The sequence below is a fragment of the Leguminivora glycinivorella genome, chromosome 4 (assembly GCF_023078275.1).
Source record: "Leguminivora glycinivorella isolate SPB_JAAS2020 chromosome 4, LegGlyc_1.1, whole genome shotgun sequence".
NCBI lineage: Eukaryota > Metazoa > Arthropoda > Insecta > Lepidoptera > Tortricidae > Leguminivora > Leguminivora glycinivorella.
In genome coordinates this window covers 27,494,947-27,517,175 of record NC_062974.1, presented here as the reverse complement: position 1 = coordinate 27,517,175, position 22,229 = coordinate 27,494,947, and the positions used below count along the sequence as shown (strand labels likewise).

General features: G+C 37.6%; 1 protein-coding gene across 4 annotated transcripts in view; it reads left to right on the top strand.

Annotated features, from left to right (window-relative positions):
• LOC125225291 (uncharacterized MFS-type transporter C09D4.1) overlaps positions 1 to 22,229 on the top strand; it is a 119,042-nt gene that overhangs the window by 63,724 nt on the left and 33,089 nt on the right. For all 4 annotated transcript variants that reach the window (XM_048128926.1, XM_048128929.1, XM_048128927.1 and 1 more), the window contains 2 exons: positions 18,445 to 18,573; positions 20,590 to 20,685. In XM_048128926.1, coding sequence (XP_047984883.1) covers positions 18,445 to 18,573; positions 20,590 to 20,685 — 225 coding nt within the window. The remainder of the gene's footprint in view (positions 1 to 18,444; positions 18,574 to 20,589; positions 20,686 to 22,229) is intronic.

The following is a 22,229-nucleotide window of genomic DNA, read 5'->3' as shown; positions in this document are numbered from 1 at the left end:
TTTAATATTTATTTTTATTTTCACCGCACCAACTGGTAAAGGCTGTCTTTGCTATTCGAAAACAGATAGCAAAATTGCATTTTATCCACAAGAGTGCAAAGTAATTTCATACAAATTTGAACTTGATGTATTTTGATTGTCTTGAGATTTTACCCATAAATGATGATTTTTAATCATAAATATTGAATAAATTGATGGATTTGATTTAGTTTGATGTTTTATAGTCAGTATTTTGATCGTGTTGGTGTGGTGAAAAAATTTGTGTTTCACGCGGTGGCAAACTTTGTTTAACCTTCGTACCTTGAAACTCTCGCAACGCTCAAGATTCCACTTTTTGAATCACTCGCTGCGCTCGCGGTTCAATATTGGAATCTTTCGCGTGCTCGGGTATCAATACAACCAAACAATAGTTATTTGTTTTACAAGGGGGCAAAGTTGTGGTTTAACCGCACGTGCCAATAGTGATACCCGAGCAAGCGAAAGATTCCAAGATTTCAAAAAGTGGAATCTTGAGCGTTGAGAGAAAACTGGATGAGGAAAGCAATCTCATTTACCTATATGCTCTTCAAACGACTATTGCGTTTCTAGGACGCTCCGTTAAGACATTCTAAACTCAAATGCAGACGTTTGCCAAGGATTTGTATGCATCTTATCTGCTCTTGTGTGGTCTCTATTCTTTTTTTCTAGCTTTAGTATTTAGTACGGGGAAATTAGCTGAAATTGCGGCATAATTAATGGAAGATTTTTTTTTATTGAAATATGTACGTTATAGACCGAAGTTATTTTTCATCAACCCTCCCCACGCCTCCCCCCTCTGCGTCACCCCTCTACCCTCCCTTAAAGTGCCGAAAATGCGGTTTTTCTCGATTTCTGACAAAACTGTTGAAGATACAGAAAAAGCGCGTAGGAACGAAGTAATCCTTAATAAATTTACTGCAAATCATTCATTAACACTTTGGTTCTAGCACTTATAGTTTTCGCGTGATCCGTCACGAAAGTTGGTCCTTTGCTGCAATTTTCTTTAATGAAATGCTTACGAAATCGTCGAAATTTGTTTGATATGACATATGACTAAAATATTGTAAACTCATGACTAAAATAAAATTAAGGGGGAAAAATCACTACCATGGGTGGAATTTCCAATATGTCTTGGAATTCCAGTAACTATTTAAGACGTAATATTTTCACGGTAGTAGTCGCTAGGAGTACCATTGATCCATATAGTATATCGATGACTGGGGATGAGCTTTTGGTAGCTGTTGGTAGAGCCCTGGAGTATCAATCCAGAAGCCGTGAGTTCAAGTCCCACCCATGGTAGTGATATTTCCCCCTGAAATTCATTTTCAGTTTATAAAATTTTAGTAATATCAAACAGATTTCTTTAGCGATTTGGGAGAAAACTTAACACTCACTAAAGAAAATTGCAGCAAAGGACCAACTTTCGTGATGCATCACGCGAAAACTATAAGTGCTAGAACCAAAGTGTCAATGAATAATTTGTAGTAAATTTATTAAGAATTACTTCGTTCCTACGCGCTTTTTCTGTATCTTCAACAGTTTTGTCAGAAATCGAGAAAAACCGCATTTTCAGCACTTTAAGGGAGGGTAGAGGGGTGACGCAGAGGGGGGAGGAGTAGGGAGGGTTGATGAAAAATAACTTCGGCCTGTAATGTACATATCCCAATCAAAAAAATCTTCCATTAATTATGCCAACATTTTCATACATAACTTTCCAGGAGCAACGTACTAATTCGCTCAGCTTCGTTTTTAACCTCCGACGCAAAAACGACGGGGTGTTTGTTTGACGTGTCTGTCTGTGTGTGTGTGTGTGTCTGTCTGTCTGTCTGTCTGTATGTATGTCTGTCTGTCTGTCTGTTTGTCTGTCTGTGTGTGTGTCTGTCTGTGGCATCGTAGCTCCCGAATGGACGAACCGAATTAGATTTAGTTTTTTTTTCTCTGAAAGCTGAGTTAATCGGGAGTGTTATTAGCCATGTTTCATGAAAATCGGTCTACTATGTCGCTGTCGGGGGTTTTTTCTAAATTTTAATTTTGTGGTTAGGTTAGGTTAGTTATCGTCGTTTACATATCTTCTGTGGAATCAGTTAAAACTTTAAAAGACTGTTTTGCAAAAAATACACAGTAGACCTGTAACTATAATCCGAAATGGATATAAAATACCAACAGACACTCTGATAAGGTACAGCGGGACAAATCCCTACTGGGGGGCAATCGTAACTGATCCATTTTTTCCATTATTACACTATGATGTTGAGTTCTATATTCATCCACTGAACATGCCTACCATATATAACCGGTGGACACTCTATTTAATAATGCAAACATTGTAAAACATGGAAAAAATGGACCAGTTACATTTGCCCCCCAGACGAGATTTGTCCCCGCTGTACTTTATCTATTAATTTGTTCTAGCTTTAGTATTCGCTCAGCCTCGTTTTTAACCCCCGACGCAAAAACTACGGGGTGTTATAAGTTTGACGTGTCTGTCTGTCTGTTTGTGTGTGTGTGTGTGTGTGTCTGTCTGTGGCATTGTAGCTCCCGAACGGATGAACCGATTTAGATTTAGTTTTTTTTTTGTTTGAAAGCTGAATTAGTCGGGATTGTTATTAGCCGTTCGGGTGCCACAGACAGACACACACAAACAGATAGACAGACAAACAAACAGACAGACAAACAGACACGTCAAACATAACTACTAACTCCCCGTCGTTTTTGCGTCGGGGGTTAAAATATATTTTTACGGGGAGTGTTCTGAAGAACTGTTTGACCTGATGCCACCGTCGCGCTTTTATCACCGCACCTCCCGCCAAAGAAATAAAGTTCATCCTCAATTTCTGGACACGTGGTAAACCAAGAACAAACGGGCTTATCGATCGTTTTTGCCCAGAACGTGCAAGTTGTGGAATGAGCTACCTTCTGAGGTGTTTCCCTTGCGCTATGACATGGGGTTCTTCAAGAAGCAGGTATTTAGGGTTCTCAAAGGTCGGCAACGCATAAATGACGCCTAACACATTTCTTGGACCATTTGATGTCTGAATTAAATAAATAAATTATAAAAAAAATATAAGTGACTCCCCTGACGTTGCTTATGTCCATGGGCGGCGATGACTGCTTCCCGTCAGGCGGCTCGTCTGCTCGTTTGTTGCCTATATTTCATAAAAAATAAAAAATAAAATTCTAGCGTTCATGGACAGTATTTAGACGAGAGTTGACATTAATTTAAAATATCTCGTCACATTTTTCGCTGAAATTCCTGGCCAAGCAAACATTCGTAGATATTTCAACTTTCTCATTAGCCATTCTCAACATTCGTCACGGCTAGGGAGAATTATGACGACATTTGCGTAATTGTTAAAATAACTTTGCGAATATTGGTGGGTGTAAATTTGGAATATGAAATTTGTATTTTTAACAAATGTTCTATTTAAAGATACATACATAGGTATCCATACTTAATATCCATACTAATATTATAAACGGGACAGTGTGTGTATTTGTTTGTCCGCCTTTCACGGCAAAACGTAGCGACAAATTGGCGTGATTTTTTAAGTGGAGATAGTTAAAGGGATGGAGAGTGACATATTATGCTACTTTTTATCTCTTTCTAGCCCCCCACTTAGCCACGGGCAATAGCTAGTTCTAAATTAACACAAAAGTAACGAATAGGCCACAGTGGCATTTTTATATAATATACAGGGTGGAAAAATCGAATGCCACATGGATGGCAACTACCTTAAATATTGTAAATAGCACATTTTGTGTAAGGGAGACTTTCCTTTGTTTTTAAAAACAATAAATTCTGTATTTAAGGATTTATAAAAAATCGCTTGCCTCAGTCGGGACTCGAACCGGTCAAATGTGACAAAAAATAACGTGCCAAATAATGTGCCAAATTTTCATGGCCTTCCGTTATTCTGATTGTATTTGTTATTTAGAGAAAAATGAACCATATCAGTAACCCTTTCAATCTGCATCATAAAATACGGCACGTTATTTTTTGTCACATTTGACCGGTTCGAGTCCCGACTGAGGCAAGCGATTTTTCATAAATCCTTAAATGCAGAATTTATTGTTTTTAAAAACAAAGGAAAGTCTCCCTTACACAAAATGTGCTATTTACAATATTTAAGGTAGTTGCCATTGATGTGGCATTCCATTTTTCCACACTGTATATATAATTTGACAAACAATTAATATAAACAAAAAAAAAACACAATAGAAATATTCGATATTTTCCATTCATATTTGATATTTATATTTGAATCAATAAAATATAAATATCTCGTTACAGATGTATACGGAGTATAAATAAAAACATCACTGTCACATGCATAAAGATACCGTTTGCTCAACCAACCGGATAATGTCAATTGTGATTTGTTTGTGATTCATTCGACTATGCCTACCTTCGAGCAATACCGGGTTCTATCGGCCTAGCTGGGTAGCCAAATAAAAAAGAGATAAAAAGATAAAAATTCGTTTATTGCACATAAACACAAATACAATTGTTGAAGGCTAAGGTTACATCCATTTGTGCATATCCTAATTATGTCCGTTCTTGTATGTGTTTTGTATTTCTTCTGTCTGTTACCCTCCGTGAATCTTTCTCACTTTTTTTTTTTTTTTTTTTATTACCTAAGTTTAACTTTATTACAACAATAATAAACTTTTACAAAATAACTACAATTTTCGATGAAATGAGACTGCACTGATGACATTGATGACATTTCAGACTATTTTTTTATACAGGCAGCAAACGAGCAGACGAGCCGCCTGATGGGACACAGTCATCGCCGCTCATGGAAGCCACTTAGGCCGGCAACAGTCTTAAAATTCATAATCTTAAAAAATGAGTTGTATGCAATCTGTCAGATCAATCTTAAAAAAACCGGTCAAGTGCGAGTCGGACTCGCTCACCGAGGGTTCCGTACAAACTTTCAATATTCATCACTTGATGGTCTCATCGGAAGATCAGCGCTGGAAGTCACCAGCAACACGCTGAGATGAGGCCATTTCGTGGCACTTCATTCCTTTCTGTCTTGTTGTTATTATGTGTATTTTGTCTTACCTGTGTTCACGAATAAACGTTTATTCTATTCTATTCTATTTTATTATTATTAACACAAGTTTCCAGGGGTCCCCGCACTAGGCTAGGCCAGGGTGGCTAGCCGAATGGCACAATCGCTCACGAAACGCTCACGAAACGAAGCGCTAGTAGATATCTATCTCTATCGCGCTTGCGTATTGGCGCGACAGAGCCAGCGGCGTATCGCTTTCGTTTGGCGTCGGAGAAATGCCATTCGGCTACGGGGCCTGTACCGCTACGACGATATTATCGTAAATGCACAAACATTTACGATAATATCGTCATCGTAGCAAGCTATCTCTATCGCTCTCCGTATTGGCGAAACAGAGCGAGACTGCGTTTCGATATGCGTCTAGGGACACCGATTGTCATTTCGGCTAGGCAGGCTAACGCCGTGTCTTGCGTGAGCGACGGTCGCGCGACCGTCGCCGTCGCGTCTCATACTTCCATATCGATAAGGTTTGATTTCGTATGCGTCGCATCGCCGTCGCGCGACCATCGCGCGACCGTCGCCCACGCAAGCCACGGCGTAACAATCGTTGACGCTACGTGGTACAGTCATTTCTTTACCTAAACCAAATACACAACATGTAACTCCGTCTAGACAGCTACAGTCTAAGAAAAAAACGTACCTCGGAACCATATAGAAAAAGGTACGGTGGCCTAGATGGCGTTACACTTTTGGAGGATGCTCGGCTAGATGGCGCTAATATTAATATTTGACATTTTAACACATATCAAGCTAAACGCATAAAACGCATAATTGCTAGATTAAGACGTAATCGCTCATAAAGCGCATGAAGTAAAGGGTTAAGGTAAGCTAGGTTTTGGCTACGCATACATGCATCGTATACGTATATGTACATGTGTGTGTGTATGCATAGCAAAAACTTATATATATAAATATTATACATATATCTAAAAACTATGAGGTATTTTAGCTTGATAAGTGTATGGGAGCCTCGTCTTCCAACAAACCACAAAGTGGTTTGGCAGAAGATATGTTATAGGGTTAAGCTTTACGTTCTGAATAAACGTTTTTTTTTTAAGAATATGGGCCAAATTGTCAAAACTGAGGTTTGAAAGTTTTAAGCTTGTGTCGAGAGATGGCAGTCTATGCACTGTGATTACACATTTTAATTTGACAGTAACTCTCTATAATACTTGATCCTCTTTGCCTAAACTCATCGCAATAAGATGAAAAAATGTACAGTACCTACATAGGTATTTATTAAATCGATTGTACGATATTTTTTCTGCAAAGTTGAATGTGCTATCATTTAACGAAAACTCATTTAGTTATTCGTCTTGATACTCTTGATACATAGACACATTTTTTTAATTGTTAAATTTAATAATATACATACTATACATAGTAAACCAATATCGTAAAGTATTTTTGTTCCACCCTGTATAATCGCATGCGAATTTCCGCGCCGTTTATCATCGCCTTAATACAATACAATAAACTAAACAATACAAGAAATACACAGGAAAAATCATTTCTCGATCTGTGAAGGTCAACCTTTTGTAATATTAGACAAACGCTCATTCATTAATTGTACAATAAACGATTATTTTATTTCTGCCGATCTATTTGCGAAACAAAAGAGTATTGTAACTGTATCACTGTTATCATTCGTTTAGTTCATTCGTTCATTGAATGAGAGCAGTCATGAAGGAAGACCGGACAGTCTGTAAACATAAAAAAATTTATAAAGCCATTTACAGACAAAGCGCACTGTGTCTGTATGTCAAAACAGAGGGCGCTGCCACTACCACATTAGATAAACGATAACTTTTTATTATAATAACTTAACCACAAAATCAAAATTTTGAAAAAACCCCGACCGCGACATAGTAGACCGATTTTCATGAAACATTGCTAAGAACACTCCCGACTAACTCAGATTTTAGAAAAAAAAAAAAACAAAATCTAAATCGGTTCATCCGTTCGGGAGTTACGATGCCACAGACAGACAGGCAAACAAACAAACAGACAGACAGACACGTCAAACTTATAACACCCCGTCGTTTTTGCGTCGGGGGTTAAAAATTGATACCATATACACCTGAAGGATATTAATAGCTAGTTGTTATAATAATTATTCACCTCCTGACCCTTTAGCACAACTTACCTTGTCGCGCGCGAGTCCATACATCAAGCGCGACTTCAAGTATGGACTCGCCCGTGACAAGGCAAGTTGTGCTAGAGGGGCTGGTATTAACAGAGCTCTCTTGTAATCCTGCTCAGAGCTTTCATTATTTCGGTGCCAGACCCATTCATCTGGTCCATTCAACTCGTTCACTCACGGTTCACGTCGTTCATTTATTCATTTACAGCAGCTTGTGTCGTGAGTTTGTAGGATTTGCCGGAGTTGTAGGTTTATATCGAAAGAACTTAATTTAGATAGAAGAAACAAATTCATATATTTGTATAGGGGCCGAGCGTGTCAAATTTTGTACTGAAGTTGATTCTTGCCTGTAATTTTAAATATGTCTCAGGCTCTTGATTGTTCATAATTTTTGTGTTGTTGCAATTGAATATCACGTAACGAGGCATTTTTTTATGTTTTGGTTGACTTCAACTTACAAAAATTGACGCCCGAAAGCTGCAAGCTGCGAGTAAAGACGGACAACTCAGTGGATTTCACTGAGTTCATTTGACACGCTAAGTAGATACGTTTGCTTGATCTATGGTATATATGACATCTGTGTTTATATCAAAAGTTTACTTTGATCTAATCAGTGGCAAGGTTTTTAATGAATAATCCATAAAAATACCTATTTTATTTGCATTGCATGATTGTAGTCATGTTATAAAAGGTCAAAGTTGACTGTAAGGTGCAGTGGGGTAATTTCGAATCACAGAAATGCTCGGGTAATTTAATTTTGAAAGCGGAATCTTGATATGATGGAAATAATGGTGATTTTTATGTGACTTTCGACATTACCCCACTGCACCTTAATTAAATTTAAAATTCACATAAAACGGGTAGAAAATATGATGAGACTGATAAATAAGGACAATTTCGAATACCTAATATTGTTTTCCTTAATTTGTAATTTTTCAATTATTAAGTATGTTACATACATATTATATTATATAAGTACCTACGCGTGTTCAGTAAATACATTTGGAACTCAAAGTGAAAAGATAAAATATGGAAAAGAGTGAAAATTTCCCCCAGGCGAAATTACCTCTGTACAGACGAGTTCATAAATATGTTGTACATTTCTTCACCTTATTAACTCCATGCGATAAGGTGAAAAAAATGTACACATTTTTATGAAATCGACTGTACCTTAGGTATCTTGTGAGTTCCATCTAGACTGTTTTCACTTTCCATCAGTTGTGACTAGGACCAATCGCCGATCCTATACACCGTGTTTTTTTTTTGTTTTCCGTTAAACTCGACACATAGCTAGGTTCATTATAAGGAACCACCCTGTATATAACTTTTAATTAAATTCGCAAAATAGTACATTACGATACAAGTGCGTAAAAAAGGAAGTTCGAAACGAGTGGCGATAAATTAAAACACGACCGAAGGGAAGGGGATCGGCTCGAGTTACGAATTTCCTTTTCGCACGTGTATCGTACGACGTTTTTCAGTACAGATGAGCCTCCGAAGTTTCGACCTGGCATATAATGAACCACTTCTCGCACTAGTGCGTAAAAAAAACACCATTTGTACTGAAAATGAATTTTTAAGTGTGAGAGACCCTTAAGAATAACATTCAAGTTAGTGTCAAGTGATTTACGGCACATGTCAAAACAAATAACATTAGGAATTGGTAAAGGCTGTCACACAGGTTTTCAGTAATTCTAATCTTTTTTTTTAATAACTCAATAACCGTAAGAGTTAAGACGCTAGTTTCTTAGAGAAATTAATAATATTTGCTTTAAAGAACCTTCCCTTAAAGTTAACGGAATTCAATAAAAACAGTATGTATAATGTAATCTATCGGCTCTTAACAAGTCTTTTTAAATGGAATGTGATAATAATTATATGCAATGTAATAATTTATTTACTACCCATTTGTGTAATTCCTATAATCCGTAATCGAAGATTTGCTCGAATTCTGGGTGAATAACCTTTATCGCAGCTTATTCTGTATCGATATTTTATCAATTTACAACTTACTTAAATAGTTTCGATATCACAGGCTTAATGGAGTAAAATAATGGTGGCAAACAGAATCAAAGGAGGTAGTGAAATTCTTAACCCGTCATCACACATGAACATCAATCATCATAATCAAGATCAAGTATATATGTAGAGAATAGAGATGACGACTACATAAAAAATGGCGTTCTGTTTAGTCCGTCAGTTAAATCGTCTACTAACTGAACACATATTTTTATTATTATTTTTTTTATTGATTAGGGAAACAAACAGCATACATAATTTCTTGTAGTCTACAACGATATGTTAACACATTAGCCAAAACAGTTTCCACTGAAAGTTAGTACATACAATTTTGCTCTGAATGAAAAAATACAAAGATATAGAGCATCAAAGTTCCGGAGTGGAGGCGTGTGACGTCACTTCTAAGAAAAAATTTTACCTAGGCGTGACGTCACGCGAAACTTCAACGCACTGTACCGTCGTCATTTTTCGTTTACGAGAAAAAAGAAAAAATACGTGTCTAAAATTCTTTGATAATCTAACTGACGGACTAATTAGTTTTTTTGGTCGTCTCGTCCTATCAAAGTCCATCTTGATAATGTGTTAAAATTTTCAAATATATGAACTAGCTAGCGCCACTTCGAGACGACTGTACCTATATTTTTCTCGAACGTTACGAGATACGTTCTTCTCTTAGATTTTATTCGTGTATACGGAGTTATACACTGTGTTTTATTTGTTTTCCGTTAAATTCGACATGTCGTTAGAGTTACCATCCCTTAAAGTTAACGGAATTCAATAAAAACAGGTTGAATATAAATAGAGTATACCACAGTACAGTCGACTACAAAATATATCCACATTCACCTTATTGCATTGTGATACATACTACTCTTTGTAGTCGACTGTACAAAGCTATAAGCGAGACTGAAACAATTCAGTGGCCTATTTCACCATAGTCATATTGACTTTGCCTATTTCGGGGTTGATAAGTACCTAACATTGTTACCCAGTGGCAATATTTTCTTGTTAAACAGGCAAAAAACAGAGAAGTGTCACTGTCAGGCGACAATTGTCACTGTTGTGACATAGGCCACTGGTTGTGTAATAAGCATAATATGACACGTGTCTAAACTACATGATTATCTACATAAACGTTCATCGCGTTTGTAATCTCCTGTAATTGTCAACAGATTAAGATGGATTGTATGTAATTTTGTGATTCGCAATGTTCATTTCCTTGTTTACCTTAAATTAACTTTACACGTTATTTAAAACTTTGTACAAATAAACAAAATATGTCACATTAGAACAATTATAATATAAACTCACGCCTATATTTTCAAGAGAAATGGGAAGAGTACATTATTTACGTTAATTTTTTGCTTACAGAAACTAAAACTAAGCCTAAAACTTAGACCCTAGCAAAAAATAGTAGAAATCATAGAGGAATAAGTAGGGGAAGAGTTGTAACTCCATACATCAGTAAATGCGAGTGCTGCATACTTTTTTAGGGTTCCGTAGTCAACTAGGAACCCTTATAGTTTCGCCATGTCTGTCTGTCCGTCCGTCCGTCCGTCCGTCCGTCCGTCCGTCCGTCCGTCCGTCCGTCCGTCCGTCCGTCCGTCCGTCCGCCCGTCCGCGGATAATCTCAGTAACCGTTAGCACTAGAAAGCTGAAATTTGGTACCAGTATGTATATCAATCACGCCAACAAGACGAAGACTGTACAGCAAGGCCAATTGAAGTCAAAGTTTAGTGACTGGGCCACCGTCGGTATCCACAGAAGCAGGAAGAGATTGTATGACCTGTATGAAATGAGGAATTTTAACCATGATGAAAATTTTACTGAATATGTAAGGAGGTATTCAAAAGTGTTTAAGAAAGTTTGCGCCGCGGCTAAGTCTGCATTCTTAAGCAAGAAGGTCAGGTCGGCAGACAATAAAATAAAAGCTACCTGGAATATGATAAACGCTGAAACCGGGAAGACGAAACCCCGTGATGGCCATTACACACTAAAAGTTCAAGACCAAGTATTGTCTGCAGACGACGATGTTGCTGGCGCCTTTCAACACTTTTTCACCAACATAGCCACTGATACTACACGGAATTTAAACTCCTCTGTAGTTAAGGCAGGTCTCTACTTGGACAATTACAATGTTAAGAAATGCAGCATGGAATTATATTTCCAATTTACTGACCCCGAAGAGATTATTAAAACTTTCAAGTCCTTAAAAGTTAAAAACAGTGAGGACATTTGGGGGATATCTGTGAAAGTCGTGTATTCAATTATTGACGTCGTGGCACCTTATCTAGCCGATGTGTTTAACGCTTGTGTTAGGGAATGTGTGTTTCCCAATCTGATGAAGTATAGTAAGGTTATTCCTCTGTTTAAATCAGGCAGCAAGGATGACCTTGGAAATTTTAGACCAATTTCCATACTTCCCGTTCTCAGCAAAGTGTTTGAGAAAATTATATTGAACCAGTTGCTTCGACATTTTAACACGAATGGATTACTTCAGCATCAGCAATTTGGTTTTACACGAGGTCGTTCGACGACAGATGCTGCCTCTGTGCTAATCAAGCACATATACGATGCCTGGGAACTCTCGTTAGATGCTATCGGTATTTTCTGCGATCTCTCCAAAGCTTTCGATTGTGTGGAGCACGACACACTACTACACAAGCTGAAGTACTACGGTCTATCCTCTAAAGCTTTACAGCTTGTTGAATCTTACTTAAACGAAAGAACCCAGAAAGTGGTTGTAAATGGTACTGAATCTAACGGTACAACTGTAAAGCTTGGAGTACCACAGGGTTCTATTCTGGGACCTTTTCTTTTCCTTGTGTATATAAATGATTTGCCATGTCTTGTAAAGAACAAATGTGAGATAGTCTTATTTGCTGATGATACTTCACTAATCTTCAAAGTTGATAGGCAACTGAGTGACTATAGCCATGTGAATGAAACTTTGAAGGAGGTACTAGAATGGTTTACAGCAAATAACTTGCTCCTTAATGCCAAGAAGACGAAATGTGTTAAATTCTCTTTACCCAATGTAAGGAAGACAGATACTACCATCACGCTGAATGGCGAAAACCTGGACCTTGTCGAGAATACGCTCTTTCTTGGTCTTACTTTAGATTGCAATCTGCAATGGGGTCCTCATATATCTGCCCTAGCAAAAAGGTTGAGCTCTGCCGCGTATGCCGTAAGGAGAATTAGGCAATTAACTGATGTGGAGACAGCTCGCCTAGTTTATTTCAGTTACTTTCATAGTGTTATGTCTTACGGCATATTGGCCTGGGGAAAAGCAGCAGATATTCAAACCATCTTCGTTCTCCAGAAACGGGCAATACGATCTATCTACAACATGGCGTCACGTGACTCACTGAAGGAACGCTTTAAGGAGATAGACATCCTTACAGTAGCTTCACAATACATACTAGATGTGATAATGTATACTCATAAGAATATAGAGTCCTTTAAGAAACTGTCAGATATTCATAGTTATAATACACGGAACAAACATAAGCTAGCGGTTTCCAAGTTTCGTCTACAGAAAGTGAAGAAATCGTTCCTGGGAAACTGTGTAACATTTTATAATTAGGTACCCTTAGAGGCATGGGATCTGCCCTTTACTTCATTCAAGAAGTACATAAAAAGTGCACTTCTCAAAAAGGGGTACTACAAAATTGATGATTACCTGGGAGATACTACACCATGGCCGACTATCCAGGCTCAAAATCTGTCATAGTTTTGCTAGCAGTGTCCCGGGAGACATTGTGTCATGCTTAAGGCGCTGTTGCTACTGGCTGTTTAAATTATTGATCCTTATTATTGTATAATTATAATTTGGTATATATATATATTGACTTGTTGAGTACATACTAGTTATGTATTCTGTAGAATTAGTTGGAGATTGCTAGCTTAACAGTCTCTTGACGTGAAATTTGTATTTCATACGCATTTTTTTTTCTATTTCTAGTTCTTTTGACACTTGGAGAACCTTTACACCTCCAAATTTTTATTTTTTATTATATCCCATTAATTATAATTGACTGTGGGGACCTTTTACATCTCCCAAGATCTTGTTTTCAATTAAGTCAATTTAAACTATGTAACATACAAGCACGGAATGTTGTGTCTTACATCTAGGTATACCGTATTCACTTATTATTGGAATATTTAATACAGCCCGGACAGCTTGAACATGTCATGCTCGCTAAAAAGTCTTTGCTTACGGTGACGTCGTTGATCGGGTCGCCACCTTCCCGAATGAAGGTTGAGGGAGGCGATGGCTGAGATGCGCGCCATATTCGTGAACGGGTGCTGTTTGTGAAGACCGGTCTGTTTCAGCTAATAGGGGCTATGCTATTCTATGTAACATTAATTTTGAATGAGATTACGTTGAGGCACTCTGTTCGGTCCTTGTTTGTTTATTTTTCTTTCTGACTCTTGGAGACCATATACATCTCCAAGGAAAAAAGTAGATTAAGTATACATATATTTTTTTTTCCTTTGCTTAAGACAACAAGAGTCTTTTACAACTCTAAAGTTATTTTAGTTATTCGGTTTTTTTCTTCATGTATAATTTTTTTAGATGTACTTTGACACTTAGAGACTCTATACATCTCTAACATCTCTTATTAATAATCATAATAGCTTTGTACTTTGTATAATTTCTTGTGTTAATATTTTTTTTTATGAATACTTTTGCTTATTAAATTGTATCTTGTTTTTTTTTAATGCATGTTAAATATAAGATGTAATGTTTTGAAAAGAAGTGGCCCGCCGAGTTTCTTGCCGGTCCCATAGTGGATACCCTCCTCCAACTGAGGGGGGACTGAAATCTTCTCGAGGCTGAGGCGTAGGGTTAGAGCCGGCGTAGTTTTATTTGACGTTCATAAGCGCATTGTAATATGCCTACTTGGAAAATAAATATTTCATTTCATTTCATTTCATTTCAACAAAGTGCAAAAATAAAAAATGGAAAAAATGTTTTATTAGGGTACCCCCCCTACATGTAAAGTGGAGGCTGATATTTTTTTTCATTCCAACCCCAACATGTGATATATTGTTGGATAGGTATTTAAAAATGAATAAGGGTTTACTAAGATCGTTTTTTGATAATATTAATATTTTCGGAAATAATCGCTCCTAAAGGAAAAAAAAGTGCGTCCCCCCCCCTCTAACTTTTGAACCATATGTTAAAAAATATGAAAAAAATCACAAAAGTAGAACTTTATAAAGACTTTCTAGGAAAATTGTTTTGAACTTGATAGGTATAGTAGTTTTTGAGAGAAATACGGAAAACTACGGAACCCTACACTGAGCGTGGCCCGACACGCTCTTGGCCGGTTTTTTTTTACTACCCAATATTGTGCCCCACTGCTGAGCAAAGGCTTAGGGTTCCGTAGTCAACTAGGAACCCTTATAGTTTCGCCATGTCTGTCTGTCCGTCCGTCCGTCCGTCCGCGGATAATCTCAGTAACCGTTAGCACTAGAAAGCTGAAATTTGGTACCAATATGTATATCAATCACGCCCACAAAGGGCAAAAATAAAAAATGGGAAAAAATGTTTTATTAGGGTACCCCCCATACATGTAAACTGGGGGCTGATTTTTTTTTTCATTCGAACCCCAACGTGTGATATATTGTTGAATAGGTATTTAAAAATGAATAAGGGTTTACTAAGATTGTTTTTTGATAATATTAATATTTTCGGAAATAATCGCTCCTAAAGGAAAAAAAAGTGCGTCCCCCCCCCTCTAACTTTTGAACCATATGTTAAAAAAATATGAAAAAAATCACAAAAGTAGAACTTTATAAAGACTTTCTAGGAAAATTGTTTTGAACTTGATAGGTTCAGTAGTTTTTGAGAAAAATACGGAAAACTACGGAACCCTACACTGAGCGTGGCCCGACACGCTCTTGGCCGGTTTTTTAAACTCTTTCTGTAATAATTCAAGCACTCATGGAATGCAAATACGAGTAACTGCTTATAAAATGGCGATGGCAGCGCAAGGACCGTTTCCGCGCAATAAAACCACTTTGCCTAATGAAATGGCGGAGGTGCGAACAATGTTCTGTGAAAGAGCAATTTACAGTTAAATGTGGAGATGAATTTATTGGAAAAAACTTTTTTTTGCATTTTGCTTTGAAAAATTTCCTTTCTGAACAATTTGAACCCACTTAGCTAAGCCGAAGCTAGCGTTCGTGCGTTCATGTCAAAACAATATAAAACTTGAAGCAAATCGGTACACCAGAATCGACCCGCATACTCGTACCAGACCTCGTACAACTTGTTTGTATTAGGTAAATCACAATTAAATTAATTTCTCTAAAGAAACAAGTCGTCACTATTTTTAAAAAAACTTGTATCTTCGTCTGTCAATCAGTGTCAGTCTGTCATCAATGAAAAGAAAATTATAGTAAGTATGTATGGAATGCATCTAGACTTACTGCGTTTTAACTTTGAGGAACAGCGTGAGATACGAGATTTTTTAAAAGTAGTGACGAAGGGTCTCTTACCGTTATGGCGTTATTACATAATTTTTAAGAAAAAAAAAACCGCCGCCTTTGGGGTTCTGGTGAAAGCTACTTGCGAATGTTGGATTACGTATTTCGGTTCTGACCATCATCAACAGTTCCACTGCACCACATGTCACTATTCTGGACGTAAGTGCATGCTGTTCTTATAAAAATACCAAAGTCACTATAAGCGTGCCGTTCAGATTTGAGGAGTTCGGTTCTGACCATCATCAGCAGTTCCACTGCACCAAATGTAACTGTTCTGGACGTAAGTGCATGCTGTTCTTATAAAAATACCAAAGTCACTATAAGCGTGCCGTTCAGATTTGAGGAGTTCCGTTCTGACCATCATCAGGAGTTCCACTGCACCAAATGTCACTGTTCTGGACGTAAGGGCATGCTGTTCTTATAAAAATACCAAAGTCACTATAAGCGTGCCGTTCAGATTTGAGGAGTTCCGTTCTGACTATCATCAGCACTTCCACTGCACCAAATGTCACTGTTCCGTACGTGAATTCATGCTGTTCCTTTAAAAATACAAAAATCACCATATGTATGCCTTTCAGATTTGAGGAGTTCCCTCGATTTCTCCAGGATCCCATCATCAGAACTGGGTTCTGAGAAAAATGGGACCAATCTGTATGCATATACATTCAATAAAAAAAAAATTTTTCAAAATCGGTCCAGTAACAACGGAGATATCGAGGAACAAACATTAAAAAAAATAAAAAAAAAAACAAAAAAAAATACAGACGAATTGAGAACCACCTTCTTTTGAGAGATTTGAGGCGGCGCTTAAAAATTACATTTTAATTCTAAACAAGAGAATTATAACCTTTACTAATTCTTAATATTATTGATTTTGACGCCGTCAGAAATATGACACTAACTTTCGTTATTCTTAAGATTCTCTCACTCTTGTTAAGTCATTTATTAACTACTAGCTTTCGCCCGCGGCTTCGCTCGCTTTAGAAAGAGACAAAAAGTAGCCTATCTCACTCTCCATCTCTTTAAGTATCTCCACTTAAAAAATCACGACAATTCGTCAATCCGCTTTGCCGTGAAAGACGGACAAACAAACAGACACACACACTTTCCCATTTATAGTATGGATTATGTATGAAAAAGGAAAAAAAAAACAACTTTATAAAATTTATTGGTTCCTGTTAATGAGCCTAACGACTTTTATTACTTTTTTTTCTCTGTATTTTGGCACAAACAGTCATATTACAGAAGAGTTACATTGAATTGTATTACATTTTAAATGGACAATACAGTGCCTAAATCGTTGTTGAATTATAAATACATATTTTTGTTGCAACGGACCTGACTCCTGAGTAACGGAAAGCAAAAAAATCACGGTATATGTGAGCGCTATTACCACACCTCGGACACTGGCGATCAAATATATGAAAGAGGCGCGTTCCTAGCACACATTCTAAGCTCGTGTAGGTGAACGCGTACCATGCTTGTGTGAGTGAAATATGACAGGTCGACTGATCACGTTTTTGACAGGCGGTAACTGTGAGGTAACCGAGAGGGGGTGAGCGGCACTTTCAGCGGGGAGCGGGAGTGGCCATACTGTACGATAGTACTCTTTATTATACTGTGCTGTTATCATTATTTATCATCAACTTCTAATATGGGCGTACCCAAATCTCCAACTCTAATAACAACAATTCCATATCCTCTCAAATCCATTACAACAGATTGAAATCAAATCCCCTTGATATCTAGGAACGCATACCTTACTAAATATAACCACCGTATCGGCCGGGAACCGGCAACTTTGCGGCTTAGAGCCGAAATTGATTGCTTTCGTGACGTAATAATGGGTTCATTAGTAGCCCGCTCCACTAAGTACGCTAAGTTTGGATTCCTGGCCGGGATGAAATTTTATTATTAAAGGAGTGATGAAAATTGATTTTTGATGGTACGGGGAAGATTTGCACGTTACTTGATGGTTTGAAAAAAAAATTGCCAAGAACGGAATGCTGAAATGTCAACATGTCGTCCTTGCAATAATAATTTTAATGACCAACATCTTAAGAGACTCTCGCTCGGTGGTTGGATCAAGGGCCAGATGCAGAAGGCGGTAATTTTGGACACAGCGCGGATAGTCCGACGGTTCCTCTCTCTGCAGCCCTAACCACCGGCAGCTTGGGCCCTGCCCCGCTGCTGGCGGCACCCTAGGTTAGGTTTTTTATAATGTGTTTATATATTTTGTATTGTTTTGTATGTGGTTTTGTATTTTACTTTTATAATCATATTATAAATAGCCTAACTTAAGAAGAAAGATAAATAAAGATTTTAATGAAAACTACTAGGGACTTATTTTTCTGGCACAGAGTGGTGATGGGCTAATAATTTCATCACCCCTTTCTCTCCGTGGGCACATCTCGAACACTGGCGATCAAATATATGAAAGAGGCGCGTTCCTAGCACACAGTCTAAGCTCGTGTAGGTGAACGCGTACCGTGCTTGTATGAGTGAAATATGACAGGTCGACTGTTCGCGTTTTTGACAGGCGGTAACTGTGAGGTAACCGAGAGGGGGTGAGCGGGAGTGGCCATACTGTACGATAGTACTATTTATCATACTGCGCCGCGGGTTATATTTAATCTATACTATGCTTTCTTTTCATTCTAAAACCCTTTCCCGTTTTGTCTTCAGGGTCTCCGTGTGACAACCATCATCGGATCCTTCGGAACATGTCTGGGCGCATGGCTGAAGGTGTTCTCCGTTCCTCAGGACATGTTCTGGCTTGGCTTCATGGGACAGACTATTGTGGCTATCTCTCAGGTAATTTTTTAATTACTCTCATGGTTCAGTGACATAAAATAAGATTTGAAGTAGGAAACAAGCTAGTGCCGATCATGACAATTGCTGACTAGAATTTGGCGTTTTTAGGGTTCCGTACTTCAAAAAAGAAAAATGGAACCCTTATAGGATCACTCGTGCGACTAGACAGACGCCCGTCACAGCCAATTTTCCCCACTGAACCGATTATTTTGAAATTTGGCACACATATGTAAACCTGTGACCCAAAGACGGATATGTAATTAAGTTAAGGAAACTTAATCATAGATTTTTGAACTATATTTGTTACATATCAAATAAAAGAGCTTTTTATAATTTAAATTTTTTTCTCAAACATGCAATGAAATATTGTCTTTACGTTCCTTAAAATAGGCTGGGAAGTATCGCTTTTTGGGCGCAACAACTCGAGGGGACTGTAAAGGTATTTCATATTATTTTTTAGGCCTAGGCCTGCAAAGTAACTTTTTTAAGTAAGCTGTCAGTACTGTCATGTCACTTTTTTTTTAATTTTTGTGTGACCTGGATACTTGTCACACTTGACGTTTGAGTGTATTTGTATTTTGTCACTTAATAAATAAAATATTGTCCTTTAGAGCATTTTTTTAATTTCATTGTATGTTTGCGAAAAACACTATACATGCCTCGGCGTGAAAACGGATTCCCGACCTCGTATCCCTGGCCTTGCTCGCACGCTCGCTCGCCCGTATATACCCACTTGGCCGGAAATCCTCATTTTCCCGGCCTCTGATGTAATGTACTATTTTAATTAATTCCAGTCAAGTCAAGTCCAGTAATTTTCAAGTGTTTTTAACCCCCGACGCAAAAAGAACGGGGTGCTATTAAGTTTGACGGTACGTGTCTGTCCTTCTATTTATTTGTCTGTCTGTGTGTGTCGGCCTGTGACATCGTAGCTACCGAACGGATGAGCCGATTTAGATTTAGTTTTTTTGTTTGAAAGCTGAATTAGTCGGGAGTGTTTCTAAGAATCAAGGCCTTGTCGTTTTTTCTTTCGTGTATGATATCTTTATCAATTTATTTATTTATTTATTTATACTTTATTGCACAAATAAAACAAAAATGTAATGGCATTCTCTACCAGTCAACCATCGGGATAAACAGAGACATGTAAAAATGGTGCAAGGAGAAGGAAAAATGACAAAAATCAAATTTATAAGAATCAAATGGCTTCCACTTTTTAACCGCCTTCCAAATCTCAAAGGAAGGGGTTATCAAGTCGTCTGTATTTTTTTTTTTTTTTTTTAATGTTTGTTCCTCGATATCTCCGTCGTTACTGGACCGATTTTGAAAATTTTTTTTTTGATTGAATGTATATGCATACAGATTGGTCCCATTTTTCTCAGAACCCAGTTCTGATGATGGGATCCTGGAGAAATCGAGGGAACTCCTCAAATCTGAAAGGCATACATATGGTGATTTTTATGTTTTTAAAGGAACAGCATGCATTTACGTACGGAACAGTGACATTTGGTGCAGTGGAACTCCTGATGATGGTCAGCATGGAACTCCTCAAATCTGAACGGCACACTTATAGTGACTTTGGTATTTTTATAAGAACAACATGCACTTACGTCCAGAACAGTGATATTTGGTGCAGTGGAATTGCTGATGATGGTCAGAACGGAACTCCTCAAATCTGAACGGCACACTTATAGTGACTTTGGTATTTTTATAAGAACAGCATGCACTTACGTCCAGAACAGTGACATTTGGTGCAGTGGAACTGCTGATGAAGAGTGAGCCGCCCCTGGTTAGAGTTCCGTTCTGATAATCATTCTCATCTGTAAGTACTTCAGAATCATCCAGATTTCAAAATTGGTTCAGAAATGACGGAGATATCGAATAACAAACATTAAAAAATATACAGATGAATTGATAACATAATCCAACATTTGAAAGTATTTATCACCAGAACCCCAAAGGAAGGCGGTTTTTTTTTTCTTAAAAATTATTCAACGTCTAATTTATTTTGTATCCCAGGTGTTCATCCTGAACGTACCCCCTCGGTTGGCAGCCGTGTGGTTCGGAGCCGACCAGGTGTCGCTAGCGTGCAGCATTGGAGTCTTTGGAAACCAGGTAAGTTAATTATCATAGATGCATGTTAAAATATTATTTTACAGCAAATAAGTACCTATAAACATTTTCTCCGAAAACTCCGGAGATTTTTCGCTATGCTTTGAAGGGATAAGATAATACCGCTGTCTGTTACGTTTTAACTCTATAGTTAAAACGTCGCACGTAGGCAATAGTGCCATTCAACAATGTGGTGCGAGTTTGACAAAATATACCTTTAAAATGACATGCCAATAAGAATTTTTAGTAGTTCTATAACTACTAAAAATTCTTATTGGCATGTCATTTTAAAGGTATATTTTGTCAAACTCGCACCACATTGTTCAATGGCACTATTGCCTACGTGCGTGACAGAATACCTGATTCAGCTGATTGTCACTAATACCAAAGACATATATAACTCCGTATAGACAGATAAAGTCTAAGAAAAAAACGTACCTCAGTACCATACAGAAAAAGGTACGGTGTGGCCTAGATGGCATTACACCTATGGGGTACGCTCAGCTAGATGGCGCTAATATTAATATTTGACATTTTAACACATATCAAGCTAAGAATATGGGCGAAATTGTCAAAACTGAGGTTCAAAAGTTTTAAGCCTGTGTCAAGAGATGGCAGTCTATGCACTGTGATTACACATTTTACTTTGACAGTAACTCTCTATAATACTCGATCCTCTTTGCTAATACACATCATTATATGGGCATGTCCAACATTAATGCTATTGCTAGCGGTAGCCGTTGGAACGGATATGTCACCATCCAATTTAACATGGAATAGCAAACAAGATGATGGCAGTACCAGTTGTGAGTAACGAGACTTGACGTGACAAGTGACAGAAACATGACCATGATACGGCTATAGTAGTAATAGGCGTTACAAATTTATGAACTGAGGCAAATTATTTATGTAGGTTTAAAGTACCTTTGTTCATTAGTAAAGTAAAATATACCTTAATTTAGTGAAATAAGAGTTATAAATGTTTAGTCCGACCGGCAGTCCACATAACAAATTGGTAGCGTGTGGTGGTGTTTTCTTGTACGATTTCATTTTTTTAAATAAATACTTCTACAAATTATAAATTTAAATAGATATCATACACGAAAGAAAAAACGACAAGGCCCACTGGTGGCCGAGCCGGGAATCGAACCCGCTTGATGCCCGGTCTTCAGCTTACGCGCTTAGCCGCGTAAGCTGAAGACCCGGGTTCGATTCCCGGCTCGGCCACCAGTGGGCCTTGTCGTTTTTTCTTTCGTGTATGATATCTATTTAAATTTATAATTTATATATAGTAGTGTGACTACTTGAAAAAAGAACAAATCAAAAAATATTCAATAAAATAATTTGATTTGTTCCCTAGTTGTATACTTCTACAAACTTAAATAAATATTATAGGACATTCCTACACAGATTGACTGATCCCCGTGGTTAGCTCATGAAGGCCTGTGCTTTGGGTACCCAGACAACGATATTTGTAAAAAAAATCTTAATAATCTTATAACACTAATAAATCATTGTTAAGGTAGGCAATCAACTTTAATTTTTTT